The sequence below is a fragment of the Rhinopithecus roxellana genome, chromosome 7, assembly GCF_007565055.1.
Source record: "Rhinopithecus roxellana isolate Shanxi Qingling chromosome 7, ASM756505v1, whole genome shotgun sequence".
Taxonomy (NCBI): domain Eukaryota; kingdom Metazoa; phylum Chordata; class Mammalia; order Primates; family Cercopithecidae; genus Rhinopithecus; species Rhinopithecus roxellana.
Window position 1 is genome coordinate 142,233,144 of NC_044555.1, and position 25,332 is coordinate 142,258,475.

The following is a 25,332-nucleotide window of genomic DNA, read 5'->3' on the forward strand; positions in this document are numbered from 1 at the left end:
CCAAACAAATGTATTATCTCCGACATCTGAACTCCAATAATAATTTATCTGTAGTCCTTTCATGGTATCTATCCTACATCTCATCATGTACTCTACATAGCTATTTGTGGACCTGTCTTATTTCTTTCCCTGATAAGAGCTGTATGCTCCTTTAATTTGGGAAACATGTCTTATTTCCCTTTCTGTTGAGAGACTGTATAGTGTCTTCCCCATAGCAGGAGCTTCACCACTGGAAAATTAATGAAATTGATTAGTATTAATTGGATTATATCCACTAATGGAACAAATGTATTTCCTTCATTTCTGGATCAGATGTTAACCAGAATGCATAAATCCTTAGATTAAATGATGACAAATGGAGATCAGGAACAACAAAAAATAAGAAGACTCAACAGAGATAGAAAAAATCATAATGGAACATGTGGATTGAGATTATTTTAATTACAGGAAAAAGAAAGATTAGACAAGCTGGGAGGTGAAAGAGGATGAAATTGCTGTTTAGAAGGCTCAGCTTATTATAAATATTATAAATATTGTAATTAAACTAGAATCTTCTCATGAGGGAATTTAAAAGAGCAAACAAAAAAAGAATCTACTTAGATAAATAAAATGGGGGATATAGCTAAACAGGATTTTTAAGCTATTCTGTAAAACAAGTTAGATTACTTTTCATTTACAAAGCATCGTGAAACTTGAAATTTGCTTCATTCCTCAATAATGGAAAGAGTTAAATGATTTAAAATGACCATTTTCTTCAACTGTCTGCTGGGACTTTGTCCTGAGAGAAAAATCGATATGACTGTGTTCAACTACATGTTGATCAGGTCTTACGGGGTAGGCTCAGTTTTTCCAATATGTTAGGTATTTGCATATATACTTCTAATTTCTCTGTTCTTGTAACTACATGTGGGTAAGGGCGTGCATAAGTGAGTATTAGATCCTAATTCACCTCCATCATCAATTGTCCTTCATTTGCAAATGTCTCACTCCCATCTCTCTATTGTTCAATTTCAGTTCCAATTTTGCTCCATTGTAATTGAATGGTTTTGCACTAGCTAGGAACTTAAGTTGAAGAAGGTTGGGACCTTGTTTTGTTTACTGCTTTATCCTCCAGTTCTTAGGGCAATTTCTAGAATGCAATAGGCAATCAATAAATATTTATTGAGTAAATGACTGAATTTCTCTCTGCTTCCATTTTTTTTTTCACCTTTTTAGGATTAACCAGGATATAATATTGAAATTGCCCAGCACGGAGTATATACCTAATAGTTATTAATTCTTTTTTTCCCCTATTAACTAAAGAATAAGGATTCGTCCAAAGTCATGTAAGAGTTGCTGGCAAAGTGGATGGGAATCCAAATGATTGGACATTTTAAATCTCTCTGGATATATCCTAGGCAAGCACAGCAATTCTCACACTATGAAAATAATGGGTATCTAGAACTAACTCTGAAAGCCAGGAGTATCAAGTGCAATATGCATCCAAGTATGCATATCCCCCAGACTATGTGTAAAAAGAAAGAAAAAGAGAGAGGGAAAGGAAGAAGAGGAATGTGTAAAGTGACTGGCCAAGTAACAGAAAAAGATACACTATCCTCTCCCAGGCCCTTTCCATCTCCCCCTCCCTACCTCTCCCTCCCTACCTCCATCATTTTCAGATTTATTGCATAAATATTTGATTCTGCAAAAGGAGGAACAGGCAACTGATTTAGCTGTAATAACATGCCCTTTCAATATTTACATGGATGTATGAAAACTCAAGCAAATGTCCAAAACAATCACTCCTCGACTCAGAGCCTCGTAGGTTCATACCGACACACATGCACAACTAGCAGCCTGCCTAGCTAAAGAGCCATGAGAAGATTACTTTTAATAAATAAGTAAATGAAGAAGAAAGGGTTTAGATATTAGTAGAAGCTTAGTACATCTTCCCCACTCACTTAGAATAGTAGGAAGCAGGACCCTTATCTAACGCTTTCCTTTCTACAGCTGAAGTAAATAGTTTATTTTGTCTTATAAGGGAAGGGCAGGATGGCTTCATACCATGGCAGAAAAATAAAGAGCAAACCAAAGAATTGTTGTAGTCCTCTCTGGATCATACTGTTGCCAATTGTGAATCCGATGTCCTTACAACCTCCTAGAGCCTCCTGTTGCAGCTAAAAAAGGGGTATGTGTGCATGAATGTAAATGCATGTGTTGAGGATGGCTTATTATAGTGGAATCTCAGTTTGTGAAATGTAAGGATTTATATCTCAGTAAACAATAATAATGTAATTTTCTAAAAGACTCATTGCTGGGCACAAAAGTTTACACACCACGGGCAATAAAGGCATGGGGCACTATTTAACTTTTGACCTTTAATTTTCATCTTCCTAGTCCATATCTCCATGGCAAAGGTAAATAGACTGAAAACTCCAACTCCCGGTGTAGCAATTGACAGAGCTTTTATGTGAAGCCCGTAAAAGAACTTTGTCCCTTTTTTCTTTCATTCAAAGTGCATAAAAGTCTTTTGTAGCATAAGGGTGGGACTATAGAAGAGGAAAATGTTTACAACTCAAGAATTTCCAACCTGCTTGGAAGTATTGCATCTCTGAGTCAGAATATATAGACGCCTGGTTGTCTGGCATTAAAGATGACATTTATCGATACTGATAATCAGCAATTTATTTTGTAACTGTAAGAAAGTCCAACAATCTGATCTTAAGGATCTGGTAACTGACTAAGCCTTTTTGTTTAAGCAATTAACTTCTAAAGAATTATATGTTGGGAAAAGTTTGTGTCTTACCTGTTCAGGATTTTGTACTACATATTTCCTAATAGTAGTCTGTGGATATGTAGTAACTTTCACTGTTGGAGAATGAAGTTCCTGTACAGAAAAGATAAAAGCTGGATATAATCATAGTTATTTAATTACCTTGGAGCTATCAATAACAATAGGGAACAATTTCCAGTGTGATACTTTTAGTTATTTGCATGAATGATGATGTATGATTGAGTTAATTTTAATTTCAGAAACATGTATAAAAGCATGTGTTCTGTGCCCAGCATTTTACTGGGTACTTGTATTATACTCATTTCATGGTATTTCATCCACATTCCAAACTATATTTGACAAGCATTTTAAAATATTTGTTTCATTATAAATGATTACAAGAAAATAATACCTCAATAGTGATGAATTAAACCTCTGGTTTGGAAAAGACATCTTATCTTAAAAAAAATGAAAAGAGACACAAAGAGAAAAATGTGTATGTGTGTGTAGTTAAACATATAAATCTTTAGTGTGCTGGAAAGAGAGGACCATAGATATCATTGTAAAATGTTGATGGGAAAAGAGTTTTTTTAGGGGGTTCATGTAGATTTATTTATTATTTGTAACTTTTATTATAGGTTCAGGAGGACATATTCAGGTTTGTTATATAGGTAAATTCATGACACAGGGGTTTGTTGTACAGATTATTTCATCACCCAGGGACTAAGCCTAGTACCCAGTAGTTATTTTTACTAATCCTCTCCCTCCTCCCACCCTCCATCCTCAAGTGTGGGCCAATGTATATTGTTCCCCTTTTTGTGTCCAGGATTTCTTGTTATTTAGCTCCCACTTACAAGTGAGAACATGCGGTATTTGGTTTTCTGTTCCTGTGTAAGTTTGCTGTTTAATGGCCTACAGCTCCATCCATGTTCCCACAAAAGACATGATCTCATTCTATTTTATGGCTGCCTACTATTCCATGGTGCATATATATATATATATCACATTTTCTTTATCCAATCTGTCATTAATGGGCATAGTGATTTCATATCTTTGCCTTTGTGAACAATGCTGCAATGAACATTCATGTACATGTGTCTTTATGGTAGAATGATTTATATTCCTTAGGATATATACCCAGTAATGGGATTGCTGAGTTGTATACCCAGTAAGGGGATTTCTGGTAAAAGGGTAGTTCTATTTTTGGTCCTTTGAGGAATTGCCACACTAATTTACACTCCCACCAACAATGTATAAGCTTTCCCTTTTTCTCCACAGTCTCACCAGCATCTGTTAGGTTTTATTTTCTTCTGACTTTTTAATAATAGTCATTCTGACTGTTATGAGATGGAATCTCATTGTGGTTTTGACTTGCATTTCTCTAATGATCAATAATATTGAGCTTCTTTTCATATGCTTGTTGGTTACATGTATGGCTTCTTTTGAGAAGTGTCTGTTCATGTCCTTTGTCCACTTTTTAATCGGGTTGTTTGTTTTTCTCTTGTAAATTTGTTCAAGTTCCTTATAGATGCTGGATATTAGACTTGTCAAATGTGTAGTTGACAAATATTTTATCCCATTCTATAGGTTGTCCTTTCACTCTGTTGATAGTTTCCTTTAATGTGCAGAAGCTCTTTAGTTAAATTAGATTCTGTTTGTCAATTTTACTTTTATTGGGATTGCTTTTGACATTTTGTTTCTATGTCCAGAATGGTATTGCTTAGGTTGTCTTCCAGGGTTTTTAGAGTCTGGGGTTTTACATTTAAGACTGTAATCAATCAATCTTGAGTTGATTTTTGTATATGGTGCAAGGAAGGGGTCCAGTTTCAATCTTCTGCATATGGCTAGCCAGTTATCCCAGCTCAATTTATTGAATAGGGAGTCCATTGCTTGTTTTTGACAGCTTGGTCAAAAATCTGATAGTTGTAAGGTGTGCGGCTTCATTTCTGCACTCTCTATTCTGTTCCATTGGTCTATGTGTCTGTTCTTGTACCAGTACCATGCTGTTTTGGTTACTGTAGCCCTGCAGTAGTTTGAAGTTGGGTAGCGTGATGTCTCCAGCTTTGTTCTTTTTGCTTAGGATTGTCTTGGCTATTAGGGCTCTTTTTCTCATTCCATATGAATTTTAAAATAGTTTTATTTCTAGTTCTGTGAAGAATGTCCTTGGTAGTTTATTAGGAATAGCATTGAATCTATAAATTACTTTGGGCAGCATGATCATTTTAACAATATTGATTCTTCCTATCCATGAGCATGGAATGTTTCTCCATGTTTGTGTCATCTCTGATTTCTTTGAGCAGTGTTTTGTAACTCTCATTGTAGAGATCTTTCACCTCACTAGTTAGCTGTATTCCTAGGTATTTCGTGTGTGTGTGTGTGTGTGTGTGTGTGTGTGTGTGTGTGTGTGCATGTGTGTGTGTGTGGCAATTGTGAAAGGGACTGCATTTCTGATTTTGCTCTCGGCATAATTGTTGTCCGTGTATAAGAATGTTAGTGATTTTGCACATTGATTTGGTATCCTGAAATTTGGCTAAAGTTGTTGATCAGCTTAAGGTAGTTTTTGGCTAAGACTATGGGGGTTTCTAGATATAGAATCATGTCAACTGCAAACAGGGATAGTTTGACTTCCTCTCTTTCTATTTTAATGTTCTTCATTTCTTTCTCTTACCTGTTTGCTCTGACCAGTACTCCCAACACTATGTTGAATAGGAGTGGGGAGAGGGGGCATCCTTGTCTTGTGCAGGGTTTCAAGGGGAATGCTTCCAGCTTTTTCCCTTTCACCATGGTGTTGGTTGTAGGTTTGTCATATATGGCTCTTATTATTTTAAAGTATGTTCCTTCAATACCTAGTTTATTGAGACTTTTTAACGTGAAGCAATGTTAAATTTTATCAAAAGCCTTTCTGCATTTATTGAGGTAATCATGTGGTTTTGTCTATAGTTCTGTTTATGTGATGCATTGCATTTATTGATTTGTGAATGCTGAACCAGTGTTGCATCCCAGAAGTGAAACCTATCTGATGGTGGTGGATTGGCTTTTTGATGTGCTGCTGGATTAAGTTTGCAAGCATTTGGTGGAGGATTTTTGCATCAATGCTCATCAGGGATATTGGCCCGAAGCTTTCTCTTTTTTTGTTGTGTCTCTGTCAGGTTTTGGTATCAAGGTGATGCTGGCCTCATAGAATGATTTGGGGAGGAATCTCACCTCTTCATTTTTTTTGTAGTACTTTCAATATGAATGGTACCAACTCTTCTTTGCACATCTGGTAGAATTTGGCTGTGAATCCATCTGGTCTTGGGCTTTTTGTTGTTGTTGTTAGGTTATTTATTACTGATTCAATTTTGGAGCTCATTATTGGTCTGCTCAGAGATTCAATTTCTTCCTGCTTCCGTCTTGGGAGGAAAAATGTGTCCAGGAATTCATTCATCTCTACTAGGTTTTTCAGTTTATATGCATAGAGGTGTTTGTAGCAGTTTCTAATGGTTATTTTTATTTCTGTGAGATCAGTGATAACATCCCCTTTGTCATTTCTAAGTGTGTTTATTTGGATCTTCTCTCTCTTCTTCTTTATCAGTCTAACCAGTAGCACATGTGCCTTATTAATTTTTTGAGAAAACGAACTCCTGGATTTGTTGATCTTTTGAATGTTTTTTTGTGTCTCAATTTCCTTTAGTTCAGCAATGATTTTGGTTATTTCTTGTCTTCTGCTAGCTTTGGGGTTTCGTTTGCTCTTCATTTTCTAATTCTTACTGTTGTGATGTTAGGTTGTTAATTTGAGATCTTTCTAACTTCTGGTTGTGGGTGTTTAATGCTATAAATTTTCCTCTTAACACTGCCTTAGCTGCGTACCAGAGATTCTGGCATGTTGTGTCTTTGTTCTCACTTGTTTCAAATAACTTCTTGATTTCTGCCTTAATGTCATTATTTACCCAAAAGTCACTCAAGAGCATGTTGTTTAATTTCCACGTAAATGCATGATTTTGAGGGATTTTTTAAAATTTGACTTCTATTTTTATTGCGCTTTGGTCCAAGAAGGTGTTTGGTATGATTTCAGTTCTTTTGCATTTCCTGAGCATTGTTTTATATCTGATTGTTTGGTGAATTTTAGAGCATGTGCTATGTGATGATGAGAAGAATGTATAGTATGTTGTTTTGGGGAGGAGAAGTTCCGTAGAGGTCTATCTGATCTATTTGGTCAAATCTTGAGTTCAGGACCTGAGTATCTTTGTTAAGTTTCTGCCTTGATGAGCTGTCTAATACTTTCAGTGGAGTGTTGATGTCTCCTACTGTTATTGCATGGAAGTCTACATCTCTTTGTAGGTCTCTAAGAAATTGCTTTATGAATCTTGGTACTCCTGTGATGGGTGCATATATATTTAGGATAGTTAAGTCTTCCTGTTAAATTGAAATATTTACTATTAGGTAATGCCCTTCTTTGTCTTTTTTTTTTTTTTTTTTTTTATCTTTCTTAAAGTCTGTGATTTTTAGCCTACGGGTGTCATTGTATGTGAGATGGGTCTCTTGAAGACAGCATTTTTTGGGGGGAGTCTAGGTTCTTCATCCAGCTTGCCATTCTGTGCCTTTTAACCAGGGCATTTAGCCCATTTACATTCAAGGTTGGTATTGAAGTGTGTGCATTTGATTCTGTTATTATTTTGTTAACTGGTTATTGTGCTGGCTTGTTTGTGTGGCTGCTTTATAATGTAACTGATCTGTGCACTTAAGTGTGTTTTTCTATTGACTGGTAATGATCTTTACTTTCCATGTTTAGTGTGCCTTTCAAGATCTCTTGTAAGGCAGGTCTGATGGTAACAAACTCCCTTATCATTTGCTTATCTGAAAATAATCTTATTTACCCTTTGCTTCAGAAGTTTAGTTTGACTGGATATGAAATCCTTGTTTGATGATTTTTTTCTTTAATAGTATTGAATACAGGCCTCTAATCTCTCCTGGCTTGAGGGTTTCTGCTGAAAAGTCCACTGTTAGCCTGATGGGTTTTCCTTTGTAAGTGACCTGCCCTTTCTCTCTAGCTGCCATTAACATTCTTTGTTTCATTTCAACCTTGAAAAATCTGCTGATTATGTGTCTTGAGGATTATCTTATTGTGTAGAACCTTGCATGGTTCTCCGTATTTTCTAAATTTGACTGTTGGCCTCTCTAGCAAGGTTAGGGAAGTTTTCATGGACTATATCCTAAAATGTTTTTCCAAGGTTTTGCTTTCTCCCTGTCCCTTTCAGAGTTGCCAATAATTCATAGATTTAGCTTGTTTACATAATCCCATATTCCTCAGAGATTTTGTTCATTCTTTTTAATTCTTTTTTTCTTTATTTTTGTCTGACTGTCTTATTTCAAAGAGCCAGTCTTCAGGTTCTGAGATTCTTTCCTTGGCTTGATGTATTCTTCTTTTAATACTTGTGATTGCATTGTGAAATTCTTCTAGTGTGTTTTTTCAGCTCTATCAGATCAGTTAGGTTCTTTTTTTACTAGCTATTCCATGTGTCGGTTCTTGTATCATTTTATTGTGATTATTAGTTTTCTCAGATTGGGTTTTGCCATTCTCCTAAATCTCAATGATCTTTATTTCTATCCATATTCTGAATTCTGTTTCTGTTATTTCAGCCAGTACAGCCTGGTTAAGAACCTTTGTTGGAGAACAAGTGTGATCATTTGGAGGACATAAGCCACTCTGTCCTTTTGAGTTGCCAGTGTTCTTGCATTGGTTCTTTCTTATCTCCGTGTGTGGGTGTTCCTTTAATTGCAGTGTAGGTTGAACACAGTCAATAGACTTCTTTTTTGGATGTTTTCACAGGGCTGAGATTTTGTGCAGGGTCTAAATAGCTGACTTCTTGTCTTTGGTTTCACAGGGAGTTATGTTAGTGAGGTATTGTTGTTGAAGCTTTGGGTTGTGATCCAGTATGTGGCGCTTAGGCACAGCAGTCTGTTGGTAGGCTCTTGCGCAGTCCCATTGCTCCTCTGTTATTTCCTCACAGTTGCAGCTATGCTCCCTCTCAATGCCCTGAAAGTGTGGGCTCCTCTTCCACTTGAGTGCTGGCTGTAAATTGTGGCTTGGCACTCCAGGGATGGCCATTACAGCTCTATGGTGATATCAGTGTTTGTTTTCTCCTCAACTTGGAGGCAGCAGAGAGGACCTTAGCAGTGGTTGGGGTCAAAGGTCTTTTACTTGTCTCCCGGGGACTCCACCCAGGGAAATACAGGTCAGCAATCACTCAGTGCTATCAGCCCGGGACGGAGGCTCTGTGTTGTAGGCCTAAGCCGGGGGTTCCCTGCCTGGTAATGAGCAGACAAGGGGTTCCATGGCAGGGAAAAGAGTTAATATCATCCATATAAAGAGAGTTCTCATATATCAATGAGAACAAAATCACGCTTATAGAAAAATGAGCAAATGACATGAATGGTTATAAAAAATTTGTGCAGCGTCTAAATTTATAAAAAATAAAAGCAAATGGTTAATAAACTTAACAAAAAGTGTTCAGCCAAGCTAGGAATCAAACATAGCAGAAGAATGCCATTATTTTACTGGAAATTTTTAAAAATAAGAATGCTGATGAAGGTTCAGCAGGGCAGGTATTCTCTTATGGAGAAGGGAAAGATTGAATAATCATCCATGGATTGGAATATGTAGCCATTAAATAATGATCTTGAATAATACAAATTTATATTAAAAGATCATAATATCATACAAATGAGAAAATGAGGATATAAAACTGTATATACGGTATAAACTCAATTTTGTATTTGAATGGAAGAAAACACAACAAAATATAAAGAGTAGTAATCTCCAGGTGGAGGAAGGAATCATGAGTGATTTTTGTTTTTGCTTCTTTATATTCTTTCACAGTTCTAAAATTTTCTACAACAAACACATATTTTCATTATCAGAAATAATATGTATAGTAAACCCAATTTGAAAGCCCTTAATTATGAAAAATGAAATAGTTAATACAATTTTTTGACTGGATTTGAGTGTAGTCAACACCCCTGTGATTTAAGTGAACTTACTTTTTGAGGCAATCTCACTTTGGTGGTCCTATAGGGCTACATTTCTAAGTCAGTTATGACCTTTATCCCACTGTCCAGTGGTTTGTTATGTATGTGGCCCATGCTAGTCTGTGAGCTCCTTGAAAATAGTGATTGTGTCTAATTTATCTTGGTGCAATATGTGGCACATACTTGGTGTTCAGCAAATGTAAGCTGAGTAAGTGCATTACTCTAATTGACCTAACTCTAATCTAGACCAAACTGAGAAGTGGTAGGGAAACTTTTCTTTAATAATCCTCTTATTTTTCTACATAATATCATATTTTCCTTGCTGTACTCAAGGACTAAAGACCAGTTTTTGTTCATTTGTCTCCTCACTATCCAAGTTCACATCCTGACCCCGCACTGGGTCAGATTGTTTTCTTAAAACAGCGTCTCCTGCCTTTCTACCTTCTAAATCCCATAACCCCTTTACTCCTCTTTCATGTAACAACAAACTTAGAGTGCTTTATGTTTTACTTTCTTAGAATTTACGTTTTTTATATATGGCAATTACTTAATGAAACACATATTTTAATATTCTGTTTATTATTATAGCTACCTTTTGGATACACAATACCTAGATTCAAGAATAATCCTAAAAGTGGGATTATTAGGCCATAAAGGCTAAGGAAATAGACCCTTGTGTGTCTTTCTTTTTTTTTTTTTTTTTTTTTTTTTGAGACGGAGTCTGGCTCGGTCGCCCAGGCTGGAGTGCAGTGGCCGGATCTCAGCTCACTGCAAGCTCCGCCTCCCAGGTTCACGCCATTCTCCTGCCTCCGCCTCCCAAGTAGCTGGGACTACAGGCGCCCGCCTCGTCGCCCGGCTAGTTTTTTGTATTCTTTAGTAGAGACGGAGTTTCACCGTATTAGCCAGGATGGTCTCGATCTCCTGACCTTGTGATCCGCCCGTCTTGGCCTCCCAAAGTGCTGGGATTACAGGTTTGAGCCACCGCGCCCGGCCCTTGTGTGTCTTTCAAATCATACACCTATAAGAAGAGTTAGTTATGACCCTATAAGTTATTCTCTCTGAATATGAACTCATAATACAATCACTCATAAAGCCAAGTCTTCAATCGATCTGAGATCTGGGTATTTCATCCACACTCACTAGGAGATCCTTGGCTAAATTAAACTGCACTCAAACTAAAAGCAGTTAGATTGAATAGGCAATGAAACAGAAGAATCTGATTCATAGTACTTGTTTCACATTACTTTTATCAAGCTGAGCTGATTCTCATATGTGAGAATCCTCTTTCATATTTTATGATCCTCACATGATGTGAATGTGTAAAGTTTTATGAGGATCTAAAGATTGCTTACATACATGAAGAAGACTTCCATATAAAAAAGAGGAACAAATCTAACGTAATTCACAACTTCTTTTACCTGTTCAGTATTTTGGGTTATATGTAGAGTACTTGGGCCACATGTAGATATTTTTAAAGTTGGAGAATGGAGTTCCTGTTAAGAGAAACAAAAGGGAGTTCAGAAATTATTTGAAAGTCTTAAGTTCTCCTGGTATTTTTTCTTTATTTTTATAATAATCTGATTAGTCTGAAATAAGAGCATTACTTAGTGCTTTCTTAGATAATGCCCATCTTTCCAAAGAACTAAATTACTTTGTTGTCTTCTCACATAATCCAATGATAAAAGAGTTTCTAGAGTGCTTTCATAGCAATACATTCTACTTGTACTGTTAGGTTGCATTCTTTTTGTTTTTGCTTCAAGAACTCTGCATTCATATACACCTCAATGTTATTATATGCTTGCAATTAACAAGATATAATATTTTATCAAACAAAATTTTTCTTTCAGTATTTGCTTTATTTATTTTTAAAAATTCATATAAATTTAAGGGGTACAAGTACAGTTTTGTTACATGGATATTTTGCATAGTGGTGAAGTCTGGGCTCTTAGAGTAACCATTAACCGAATAGTGTACATAGTACTCATTAAATAATTTCTCATCAAATGATGTAAACTTTAATAATGATCAAACCAAGAGACAGACACCCCATTCTCCATGATGTGCTTATTTCACATTGCATGCCTGTATCAAAATATCTTATGCACCCCATAAATATATACATCTACTATGTGCCCAAAATTTTAAAAATAAAATAAAACTTAGAAAAAATAATTCTCAAACCAATATAAGAAACCATCTTTGAAAACTCAACTAAGAGTAATTTTAAGAATAAATTTTAATGTACCTTTGAAGAAGGTAGTTTGAAGAATAAACTTAAGAGTAAATTTCAAACTACCTTTGCAAACTCAACTAAGAGTAACTAATTTTAAATCAATTCAAGCTGACTCTTAATTATGCTTTGTCTATTCTGCTTCTAGTCTAATTTCAAAGAGTAGGCTGTATTGTTAAAAATAATCTGTAAAAGTGAAATAATATAATTTTTTAAATGGTCCAATAAAATGATCAATCTATCCATCACACTGGCATTGCTTACATATTTCCTCAAAACCAACAAAACTTCAATCACTTCATTAGTGTGCAAAGAATTGATGGCATTACTCAATCTCCCCATACCTTACCATAATTTACAATCAATTGGCACAACTCCAGGATATTTTCCTACAAAGGTATAAATATATTTTTCTTTAGAACAAGGGGACTATTAAAAATCAGAATCATTAATTTACAAGGGAAGCACTGACAGACACATACAGAACTGTGGCTGTAATGTAGGTGTTACATGTGTTCTTAAAACAGGACTATGCATTTACTCAAATGCTAAATGTTCTGCATTCTTTCTTTTTGTTGTTCTTGTCAAACTTGTAACATTTTCATCCTTCCCTACCCTTTATATCAACAGCAGGACTGCAGGCTCAGTATTTCTAGGAATCTTTTGCATATGTTCCCAGATTTTCTGCTAATAATTGAGAAGACTTGCTCAGACAAATGCAGAGAATTACAGATATTAGACAAAACAGGTACACATTATCCACTTTAGGAAAATGGTTATAAATGTAACCATGTGCAGGCAGGTTTGGCCCACAGACCCAAGAGGAGCAGATTCAAGAAGACAAGAAAAAAGAGGGGTGCTCTTTAGTTATGAAATAATACACGAACACATTCTTAATATAAACATTTATATAGATAAGGTTAAAGGCCTTCTCTTGACCATCTTCCCTCCACTCACTTACCCAGAAGTTATCATTGTTGTCAGTTAAGGTGTCTACATAAATACCTATGTATAAATAGTAGTATTATTGCTTTTGTTGTTCTGCAACTTAAACCAAACAGTATATCTTGTATTATGTACTAGATACATGTTTTAACTCATTATTTTAAATTAATAGTATTCAGCTTGTTTATATGTTTTACTACTGATTAACATTTAGATTATTTCCAGGTTTCCACTATGCTGCAATGAGCATCCTTGTGCAACATGTTTCTTTAGAATTCCACACAGAATTGGGATTGCTGGGACATAGAGTATGTGTGTTACTCATTTGAACAGATACTGCCCAATTAATTTCCCAAATTTGACTATGATAATTATACATCCACCAGCAGTGTGTGAAGGTATTCATGACTAGAGGATGTTTGGTCTGTTTAGGCTGGGGCTAATAATACAATGCTAGTATCATTCTGAGAAGACAATTACATACATGGCTAGTAGCTGGTAGCTGTCTTAGAAATGATACCTCTCTCCTCCTTCTTGTAACCAATTCAAATATGATGGCATTAGCAAATGAAACATAGCAAACCTTACCAGCCAACTGGACTATCTTTTAAGATACAAAAGTGTACTAAGAAGTTTTATAGATCTGCAGAAATTAAAACAAATAGGAATACACACACATCACACATCACAGATAAAGACATTTATTTATGCTAGCATAATCAGAATTACTTTACTCACATGCTGAGATAATAGATATTTAAAAGGCAAATGGTTGTATTTGAGCAAAGACTAGTCTTGCCCTAAAATGAAGGAATTATTTAATCTTCTTATATGTGGAAAGCTGGAACATCAATTCCATAGATTATAATATACTCAATTACTTTTAGCCCTACTTCATCCTTCATTATTAGAATTGATCATCTAGACAAATGTGGTTTTCCCATACAACCCTCATGGAAACATTAGATAACAAATGTAGTACGTTCAAAAATTGCAACATTAAGATGTAGCTTAACATGAGTCAAAGATATTTAGACATATGGTATTGACTAGCATGAATTTAAATTGCATCAGTATGGATTTAGGCTGATCACAAGGGGGAAAACCTCTCTGAACATAGGTTTATTAATTCCAGAAAGACTTGCTAAAGAAAAACCCTTTTCCCTGGAAGTCTACAAAATTAGGTAATATGGTGTGAGTAAATGTCCAAAATGAACAACATCTTGATGTTGAAAGGTACTTCCAATGGCATCAAGATCCAGGCAAGATTGCGGCAAGTCATCCCATAAATAGCCATTGACCATTCCATAGAAAGTGATCCAACATATTTTTGAATGAATGAATTAAAAGGAGATCTTAGTTTTAAAAGCACTCCAGGAATAACAATCCAAATCTCCTTCTTAATAACCTGTATCAGTCAGTGTTTAATTTTGTTACTCATCTGTATATAGCTTACCTAAATCCTTCATGTTGAAACTATTAAATTCAATAAACAGTCACTTTTTTTTTTTTGTTTTTATGCCTTTTGTGCCAAAGCCCCACATTCCTGATGACCAAATAATTGAAGGCAATAATGGGGTGGTGGTGGCTATCATGACATAGTGGAAAAAGTGCTAGACTTGGAGCCAGGAGCCCTGGATTTTATTCCCATTTATACTACTAGCCACTTTTGTAATATTGGTCAACTCGTGTTCTCTCTCTGAGATTTTTTCCTCGTGTGAGAAATGGGACATGGGTGTGGGCGAGTGTGGATTAGAGGATCTTTAAGCTTGTTTCTATTTCTGACATTCTGTGAGACCATTCCCAACTTATTTTTCCACACAAACAAAACAACTTCAAATTTTTAAAACTTGTCAGTCTTGTTTTCCTTTGACGATGATTATAATGATAACTAACACCTATTAATAGCTTTCTATGCCAAACATGTTACATAGATCATTCTCTTTAACACTCAAAATAACCCCATAAAGAAGATACTATTATGACCCCATTACACACACAAGTAAAGTTAGACAGAGGTAGGATAGGTAACCAGATGGAGATTACACAGCTAATGCTAAGGTGCTGGAATTCCAACTCAGTTAGCATGACTCCAGAACTCATTCTCTTAATCACTATATTTTGCTACTTTTATTGTTTGCCTCATTATATTTTCTGTTTTTCAAGTTGTGTAACCTAATTATATGGTTAGGTTTGACTAGTGCATATAACAGGTCAAATACTGGGACTTTTAAAATTATTCACTGTCAAAAGCAACGTTGGAGGCCTGAAAATAAGACACCCACCCAAAAGTGGCTGTGTGAGAGAACAGCCTTGATTAGATAATTTAAGCTTCCATAAACTCAATAGAATTTGTTTGTAAAATGCGTGATACATTTACAGAGTGTACTCACAGGCCTCTAAAACTCAATAAACCATTGAGTTTTTATTCAATACTCTTATCATCTAATCTCCTCAATTTTGCAGGAAGACCTTACTTTTTCTGATAAAATATTCAGCATTTTGTTGTCATTTATTCCTGTGGGTCAGACTTGCTATATACACAAACATTATACCTTATTGCAACTTTAAGTAGAGTCTGGTGAAAAAGAATTTGGGGCCGGGCGCGGTGGCTCACGCCTGTAATCCCAGCACTTTGGGAGGCCGAGGTGGGCGGATCAAGAGGTCAGGAGATCGAGAACATCCTGGCTAACATGGTGAAACCCCATCTCTACTAAAAATACAAAAAAAATTTAGCAGGGTGTGGTGGCGGCGCCTGTAGTCTCAGCTACTTGGGAGGCTGAAGCAGGAGAGGCAGGAGAATGGCTGAACCTGGGAGGCGGGGCTTGCAGTGAGCTGAGATCGCGCCACTGCACTCCAGGCTGGGAGACAGAGTGAGGCTCCGGCTAAAAAAAAAAAAAGAAAGAAAAAAAAAAAAAGAAAGAAAAGAAAAAAGAAAAAGAATTTGGCTTATAATTATGTAGGCTTGGTTTTAATATATCTAGGTCCTTTTTTTCCTGCACTGCTTCAAGTAATGATTTTCAATTTTGGGAAAGTTATAACAGCTCTCTTCCTCCTATTCATTCTTTACTTTTGATGAAGTACATAGGGCATTACCAATTTTAAGACCAAAGTAGATTAAAATCAGTCTGTTTTGGGTATAATTTCATTACATCACTTGAGATAATTGTCCATACCTTTGTACACCCTGAATCAGAGCTAGGAAACTCTGGTTTCCCTAGAGAATTCATTATTCACAAAAGTATATCTTATTTCCAACTATTTGTTTAAAAAGCTGTTTTCAGGGAAACATCACACACCAGGGCCTGTCTTGGGGTCGGTGCTAGAGGACGGATAACATTAGGAGAAATACCTAATGTAGATGACGGGTTGATGGGTGCAGCAAACCACCATAGCACGTGTATATCTATGTAACAAAACTGCACATTCTGCACATGTACCCCAGAACTTAAAGTGTATATATATATATATATATATATATATATATATATATATATGCTGTTTTCAGAGTTAAATCAGATGATGTGCAAATGGCCTAAATGTCTCAGTTATTTACTTTAGTGAGAAAGCTTTTGAGTAGCTCAGTGCAGTTGAGAAAGAAGGGAAAGCAGAAGCTTGAAAGGTGTTATTCTCCTTTGATAAAAGGAAAATGTTACAAACTTAATATATACCCTGAATTCTAGGATTATTTCAGAGCAAGACCTTGAAAACTAGAGGGAAAACTATTTTTGTCCTCTAATATATTTTTGTTATTTTCCAATCTGATAATAGAACATTAGAATGGGAAAATATACAGTAAGGGTAATCATCAAATGTTTTGTTGAAATAAAAAATGTGAACTAATTTAAACTGAAATCATGAATATCTAAAGTTAATTAAGGGAGATAGCTGATGTAATGAAAATATCAGGAGCTGGTTTCTAAACTCAGGGCATCCACTAAACAGTTGCACTAAATAGACAAGTTATTTTGAGCTATTTGAGTCTCAATTTCCTTATTTATTTAACAGACAAATAATACACGATGAATATTGTCTTTATTTGTACATTGTTCAATTTGTACAATAAATATAATAATGCTTGTTTACCTAATTTTTGAGGTTCTAGCAAGTTGTTTACTAGATACTCATATACGTGGAAGAGTTGTGAAAAATAAAAAACCCATGTATTAATATGAAATATTATTTTTACTGGATTGATTATATATGTGACTAAGTTATTAACTTGCAGTTTCTTCACTACTGATTGTGTAGTGACATTGAAGGAGATATAAATGATGAGTAGAATATAATCTCTACCCTGCCATGGTTATAATCATGTAGGGGATAAACACTATGAGTACAAATAGGAATTAACTAGACTATCATAAGACCTATAAGAAGTTCACTAGGTGAGTTCTGAGGGCTAAGAGCTAACTTCAACCTGGGACAATCAGAGGATCAGAAGTTTACATTTGAGGAAAGGCTTGAAAAATTTGTATAATTTCAGCATGTCTAGATTGGTGAGGGTGAGGAGCAGGGGCATTTCAGATGTAAAAGCAATGGAGTGAAAGACATAGCTGTGGAAAATTGGAGACTTTATTTAGAGAATAATGATTTACACTTAGCTAAAACATAGGACACCAGAAGGAGAGTTCCAGGAAATTCCACAGGAGCCCTATCATGGAGGGTCTTGAAAGTCAGACTAAGCAATTTATAGATGCTTAGTGTCATTGAAGGTTTTTGCAGCAGAGAAGTGATATGGGATGTGTATAGGGAATTTAAGCAAGTTTTCTAGAGAACATATTCTTAGGTGTAATTAAATTTGTGAAGATTTTAAAATAAATTCATGGAGGAACCTAAAATCTTTCTTTTTTTCTTTCTTTCTTTCTCTTTCATTCGTTCTTTCTTTTCTTTTTTTTTTTTTTTTTTTTTTTTTTTTTTTTTTTTTTTTTTTTTTTTTTTTTTTTGTGAGACAGAGACTCACTCTGTCACCCAGGCTGGAGTGCAGTGGTGCGATCTTGGCTCACTGCAAACTCTGTCTCCCAGATTTGAGTGATTCTCCTGACTTAGCCTCCCAAGTAACTGGGATTACAGGCATGAGACACCATGCCAGGCTAATTTTTGTATTTTTAGTAGGGATGGGGGCGAGTTCACCATGCCAACCAGACTGGTTTTGAACTCCTGACCCCAAGTGATCGGCCCGCCTCGACCTCCCAAAGTGTTGGAATTACAGGAGTGAACCACCGTGTCCAGCCCTTTCCTTGGTAAATTCTAAATGTGTTTATTTTGGTGTATGGGTGAGTATTTAGCAGTAGTACAGGTTACATCCCTAATCCAAATATCCAAAGTCTGAAATGCTCCAATATTCAAGTTTTTGACACGACAAGTGGAAAATTTTACATTTGACTTCATTTGACAGGTTTCCAGTCAAAATGCAGTAAAAATTTTTGTGCAAAAAATTACTAAAAATTTTTATAAAATTACCTTTGGAGGGCGGAGCAAGATGGCCGAATAGGAACAGCTCCAGTCTCCAACTCCCAGCGCGAGCGAAACAGAAGACCGGTGATTTCTGCATTTTCAACTGAGGTACCGGGGTCATCTCACTAGGGAGTGCCAGACAATCGGTGCTGGTCAGCTGCTGCAGCCCGACCAGCGAGAGCTGAAGCAGGGCGAGGCATCGCCTCACCTGGGAAGCGCAAGGGGGAAGGGAATCCCTTTTCCTAGCCAGGGGAACTGAGACACACAACACCTGGAACATCGGGTGACTCCCACCCCAATACTGCACTTTAAGCAAACGGGCACACCAGGAGAATATATCCCACACCTGGCCGGGAGGGTCCCACGCCCACGGAGCTGCCCTCATTGATAACACAGCAGTCTGCGATCTAACCGAAATGGCAGCAGCGATGCTGGGGGAGGGGCGCCCACCATTGCTGAGGCTTAAGTAGGTAAACAAAGCCTCTGGGAAGCTCGAACTGGGTGGAGCTCACAGCAGCTCAAGGAAACCTGCCTGTCTCTGTAGACTCCACCTCTGGGGACAGGGCACAGATAAAAAACAACAACAAAAAAGCAGCAGAACCTCTGCAGACGCAAACGACTCTGTCTGACAGCTTTGAAGAGAGCAGTGGATCTCCCAACACGCAGGTTGAGATCTGAGAAGGGACAGACTGCCTGCCCAAGCGGGTCCCTGACCCCTGAGTAGCCTAGCTGGGAGACATCCCCCACTAGGGGCAGTCTGACACCCCACACCTCACAGGGTGGAGTACACTCCCGAGAGGAAGCTTCCAAAGGAAGAATCAGACAGGTACACTCGCTGTTCAGCAATATTCTATCTTCTGCAACCTCCACTGCTGATACCCAGGCAAACAGGGTCGGGAGTGGACCTCAAGCAATCTCCAACAGACCTATAGCTGAGGGTCCTGACTGTTAGAAGGAAAACTGTCAAACAGGAAGGACACCTACACCAAAACCCAATCAGTACATCACCATCATCAAAGACCAGAGACAGAAAAAACCACAAAGATTGGGAAAAAGCAGGGCAGAAAAGCGGGAAATTCAAAAAATAAGAGCACATCTCCCCATGCAAAGGAGCGCAGCTCATCGCCAGCAATGGATCAAAGCTGGACGGAGAATGACTTTGACGAGATGAGAGAAGAAGGCTTCAGTCCATCAAACTTCTCAGAGCTAAAGGAGGAATTATGTACACAATGCAAAGAAACTAAAAATCTTGAAAAAAGAGTGGAAGAATTGATAGCTAGAATAATTAATGCAGAGAAGGTCATAAACGAAATGACAGAGATGAAAACCATGACACGAGAAATACGTGACAAATGCGCAAGCTTCAGTAACCAACTCCATCAACTGGAAGAAAGAGTATCAGCGATTGAGGATCAAATGAATGAAATGAAGCGAGAAGAGAAACCAAAAGAAAAAAGAAGAAAAAGAAATGAACAAAGCCTGCAAGAAGTATGGGATTATGTAAAAAGACCAAATCTACGTCTGATTGGGGTGCCTGAAAGTGAGGGGGAAAATGGAACCAAGTTGGAAAACACTCTTCAGGATATCATCCAAGAGAACTTCCCCAACCTAGTAGGGCAGGCCAACATTCAAATTCAGGAAATACAGAGAACGCCACAAAGATACTCCTCCAGAAGAGCAACTCCAAGACACATAATTGCCAGATTCACCAAAGTTGAAATGAAGGAAAAAATCTTCAGGGCAGCCAGAGAGAAAGGTCGGGTTACCCACAAAGGGAAGCCCATCAGACTAACAGCAGATCTCTCGGCAGAAACTCTACAAGCCAGAAGAGAGTGGGGGCCAATATTCAACGTTCTTAAAGAAGAGCATTTTCAACCCAGAATTTCATATCCAGCCAAACTAAGTGTCATAAGTGAAGGAGAAATAAAATTCTTTACAGATAAGCAAATGCTTAGAGATTTTGTCACCACCAGGCCTGCCTTACAAGAGACCCTGAAGGAAGCCCTAAACATGGAAAGGAACAACCGGTGCCAGCCATTGCAAAAACATGCCAAAATGTAAAGACGATCGAGGCTAGGAAGAAACTACATCAACTAACGAGCAAAATAACCAGTTGATATTACAATGGCAGGATCAAGTTCACATATAACAATATCAACCTTAAATGTTAATGGACTAAATGCTCCAATTAAAAGACACAGACTGGCAAACTGGATAAAGAGTCAAGACCCATCAGTCTGCTGTATTCAGGAGACCCATCTCACATGCAGAGACATACATAGGCTCAAAATAAAGGGATGGAGGAAGATCTACCAAGAAAATGGAGAAAAAAAAAAGCAGGGGTTGCAATCCTAGTCTCTGATAAAACAGACTTTAAACCATCAAAGATCAAAAGAGACAAAGAAGGCCATTACATAATGGCAAAGGGATCAATTCAACAGGAAGAGCTAACTATCCTAAATATATATGCACCCAATGCAGGAGCACCCAGATTCATAAAGCAAGTCCTTAGAGACTTACAAAGAGACTTAGACTCCCATACAATAATAATGGGAGACGTCAACACTCCACTGTCAACATTAGACAGATCAACAAGACAGAAAGTTAACAAGGATATCCAGGAATTGAACTCATCTCTGCACCAAGCGGACCTAATAGACATCTATAGAACTCTCCACCCCAAATCAACAGAATATACATTCTTCTCAGCACCACATCGCACTTATTCCAAAATTGACCACATAATTGGAAGTAAAGCACTCCTCAGCAAATGTACAAGAACAGAAATTATAACAAACTGTCTCTCAGACCACAGTGCAATCAAACTAGAACTCAGGACTAAGAAACTCAATCAAAACCACTCAACTACATGGAAACTGAACAACCTGCTCCTGAATGACTACTGGGTACATAATGAAATGAAAGCAGAAATAAAGATGTTCTTTGAAACCAATGAGAACAAAGATACAACATACCAGAATCTCTGGGACACATTTAAAGCAGTGTGTAGAGGGAAATTTATAGCACTAAATGCCCACAAGAGAAAGCAGGAAAGATCTAAAATTGACACTCTAACATCACAATTAAAAGAACTAGAGAGGCAAGAGCAAACACATTCAAAAGCTAGCAGAAGGCAAGAAATAACTAAGATCAGAGCAGAACTGAAGGAGATAGAGACACAAGAAACCCTCCAAGAAATCAATGAATCCAGGAGTTGGTTTTTTGAAAAGATCAACAAAATTGACAGACCGCTAGCAAGACTAATAAAGAAGAAAAGAGAGAGGAATCAAATAGACGCAATAAAAAATGATAAAGGGGATATCACCACCGACCCCACAGAAATACAAACTACCATCAGAGAATACTATAAACACCTCTACGCAAATCAACTAGAAAATCTAGAAGAAATGGATAATTTCCTGGGCATTTACACTCTCCCAAGACTAAACCAGGAAGAAGTTGAATCCCTGAATAGACAAATAGCAGGCTCTGAAATTGAGGCAATAATTAATAGCTTATCAACCAAAAAAAGTCCAGGACCAGATGGATTCACGGCTGAATTCTACCAGCGGTACAAGGAGGAGCTGGTACCATTCCTTCTGAAACTATTCCAATCAATAGAAAAAGAGCGAATGCTCCCTAAGTCATTTTATGAGGCCCACATCATCCTGATACCAAAGCCTGGCAGAGACACAACAAAAAAAGAGAATTTTTGACCAATATCCCTGATGAACATCGATGCAAAAATCCTCAATAAAATACTGGCAAACCGGATTCAGCAGCATATCAAAAAGCTTATCCACCATGATCAAGTGGGCTTCATCCCTGGGATGCAAGGCTGGTTCAACATTTGCAAATCAATAAACCTAATCCAGCATATAAACAGAACCAAAGACAAGAACCACATGATTATCTCAATAGATGCAGAAAAGGCTTTTGACAAAATTCAACAGCCCTTCATGCTAAAAACACTCAATAAATTCGGTATTGAGGGAACGTACCTCACAATAATAAGAGCTATTTATGAAAAACCCACAGCTAATAGCATACTGAATGGGCAAAAACTGGAAAAATTACCTTTGAAAACTGGCACAAGACAGCGATGCCCTCTCTCACCACTCCTATTCAACATAGTGTTGGAAGTTCTGGCTAGGGCAATCAGGCAAGAGAAAGAAATCAAGGGCATTGAGTTAGGAAAAGAAGAAGTCAAATTGTCCCTGTTTGCAGATGACATGATTGTATATTTAGAAAACCCCATTGTCTCAGCCCAAAATCTCCTTAAGCTGATAAGCAACTTCAGCAAAGTCTCAGGATACGAAATTAATGTGCAAAAATCACAAGCATTCTTATACACCAGTAACAGACAAACAGAGAGCCAAATCAGGAATGAACTTCCATTCACAATTGCTTCAAAGTGAATCAAATACCTAGGAATCCAACTTACAAGGGATGTAAAGGACCTCTTCAAGGAGAACTACAAACCACTGCTCAGTGAAATAAAAGAGCACACAAACAAATGGAAGAACATACCATGCTCATGGATAGGAAGAATCAATATCGTGAAAATGGCCATACTGCCCAAGGTTATTTATAGATTCAATGCCATCCCCATCAAGCTACCAATGAGTTTCTTCACAGAATTGGAAAAAACTGCTTTAAAGTTCATATGGAACCAAAAAAGAGCCCACATTGCCAAGACAATCCTAAGTCAAAAGGACAAAGCTGGAGGCGTCACGCTACCTGACTTCAAACTATACTACAAGGCTACAGTAACCAAAACAGCATGGTACTGGTACCAAAACAGAGATATAGACCAATGGAACAGAACAGAGTCCTCAGAAATAATACCACACATCTACAGCCGTCTGATCTTTGACAAACCTGAGAGAAACAAGAAATGGGGAAAGGATTCCCTATTTAATAAATGGTGCTGGGAAAATTGGCTAGCCAATTTTCAGTAGAAATTCAATTTCAGCCAATTTCAGTAGAAAGCTGAAACTGGATCCTTTCCTTACTCCTTATACGAAGATTAATTCAAGATGGATTAGAGACTTAAATGTTAGACCTAATACCATAAAAACCTTAGAAGAAAATCTAGGTAGTACCATTCAGGAAATAGGCATGGGCAAGGACTTCATGTCTAAAACACCAAAAGCAACGGCAGCAAAAGCCAAAATTCACAAATGGGATCTAATTAAACTAAAGAGCTTCTGCAGAGCAAAAGAAACTACCACCAGAGTGAACAGGCAACCTACAGAATGGGAGAAAATTTTTGCAATCTACTCATCTGACAAAGGGCTAATATCCAGAATCTGCAAAGAACTCAAACAAATATAGAAGAAAAAAACAAACAACCCCATCAAAAAGTGGGCAAAGGATATGAAGAGACTTTTCTCAAAAGAAGACATTCATACAGCCAACAGACACATGAAAAAATGCTCATCATCACTCGCCATCAGAGAAATGCAAATCAAAACCACAATGAGATACCATCTCACACCAGTTAGAATGGCAATCATTAAAAAGTCAGGAAACAACAGTTGTTGGAGAGGATGTGGAGAAATAGGAACACTTTTACACTGTTGGTGGGATTGTAAACTAGTTCAACCATTATGGAAAACAGTATGGGAATTCCTCAAGGATCCAGAACTAGATGTCCCATATGACCCAGCCATCCCACTACTGGGTATATACCCAAAGGATTATAAATTATTCTACTACAAAGACACATGCACAGGTATGCTTATTGCGCCACTATTCACAATAGCAAAGACTTGGAATCAACCCAAATGTCCATCTGTGACAGACTGGATTAAGAAAATGTGGCACATATACACCGTGGAATACTATGCAGCCATAAAAAAGGATGAGTTTGCGTCCTTTGTAGGGACATGGATGCAGCTGGAAAACATCATTCTTAGCAAACTGTCACAAGAACTGAAAACCAAACACCGCATGTTCTCACTCATAGGTGGGAATTGAACAATGAGATCACTTGGACTCGGGAAGGGGAACATCACACACTGGGGCCTATCATGGAGAGGGAGGAGGGGAGAGCGATTGCATTGGGAGTTATATACGATATAAATAATGAATTGATGGGTGCTGACGACTTGATGGGTGCAGCACACCAACATGGCACAAGTATACATATGTAACAAACCTGCATGTTATGCACATGTACCCTAGAACTTAAAGTATAATAAATAAATAAATAAATAAATAAATAAATAAATAAATAAATAAATAAAATTACCTTTGATCTGTGTGTATAAGGTGCGTATGAAACAACTGAATTTTGTGCTTAGACCTGGGTCCCATCCCTAAGATAGCTTATGATGTATATGCAAATGTCCCAAAATCTGAAAAAATATCCTATATTTGAAACACTTCTGGTTCAAAGCATTTTAGATAAGAAATACTCAACCTGCAGTAGTTTTTATGAAGGAATCTCTGAGCACATATATGATACGCTAAAAGAATTTCAAGGTAACTAAGTAAGATACAATAAATAAAAGTACTTCACACAGACAGTAATTCAGCAGCATGGGAAGTGAAGGGGGTATCTCTATAAGCAGACTAATTAGCAGTTTCAAGGTAATTTGATTAAAGGAAGTATCACAACAAGATCCCAGGGAAATGATATAATGACAGGTCAGAATAGCTACTCCTTTAACAACATTTGCCACAATAATTAATGATTAATATTTGTCCATAGGGGAAAAAAGTATAAGTCAAATAAAAATAAGTCAGATCAAGATGCCTAATAGGGCACAAGAACTAGAATAGTAAATTAATCAACTTATTAAATAATGTCCTTATGTTTATTTTATGTGTTCTCTTTTTTCACAGAGGCTATTTGTGTCTTACTTTCCATTTGCAGTTCAAAGAGAGGGCACAGAAGTGTGAAACCAACAAACAATCTTAGTTAAGTCATATA

At 37.0% G+C, this 25,332-nt stretch overlaps 1 protein-coding gene across 3 annotated transcripts in view; it reads right to left on the reverse strand.

Moving 5' to 3' along the window:
- The window catches only part of POF1B (POF1B actin binding protein), a 123,554-nt gene that overhangs the window by 90,449 nt on the left and 7,773 nt on the right, over nt 1-25,332 (reverse strand). For all 3 annotated transcript variants that reach the window (XM_030934794.1, XM_030934795.1, XM_010383394.2), the window contains exons 3-4: nt 11,179-11,253; nt 2,786-2,866 (exon numbers count right to left, since the gene is read on the reverse strand). In XM_030934794.1, the coding sequence (XP_030790654.1) occupies nt 2,786-2,866; nt 11,179-11,253 (156 nt within the window). The remainder of the gene's footprint in view (nt 1-2,785; nt 2,867-11,178; nt 11,254-25,332) is intronic.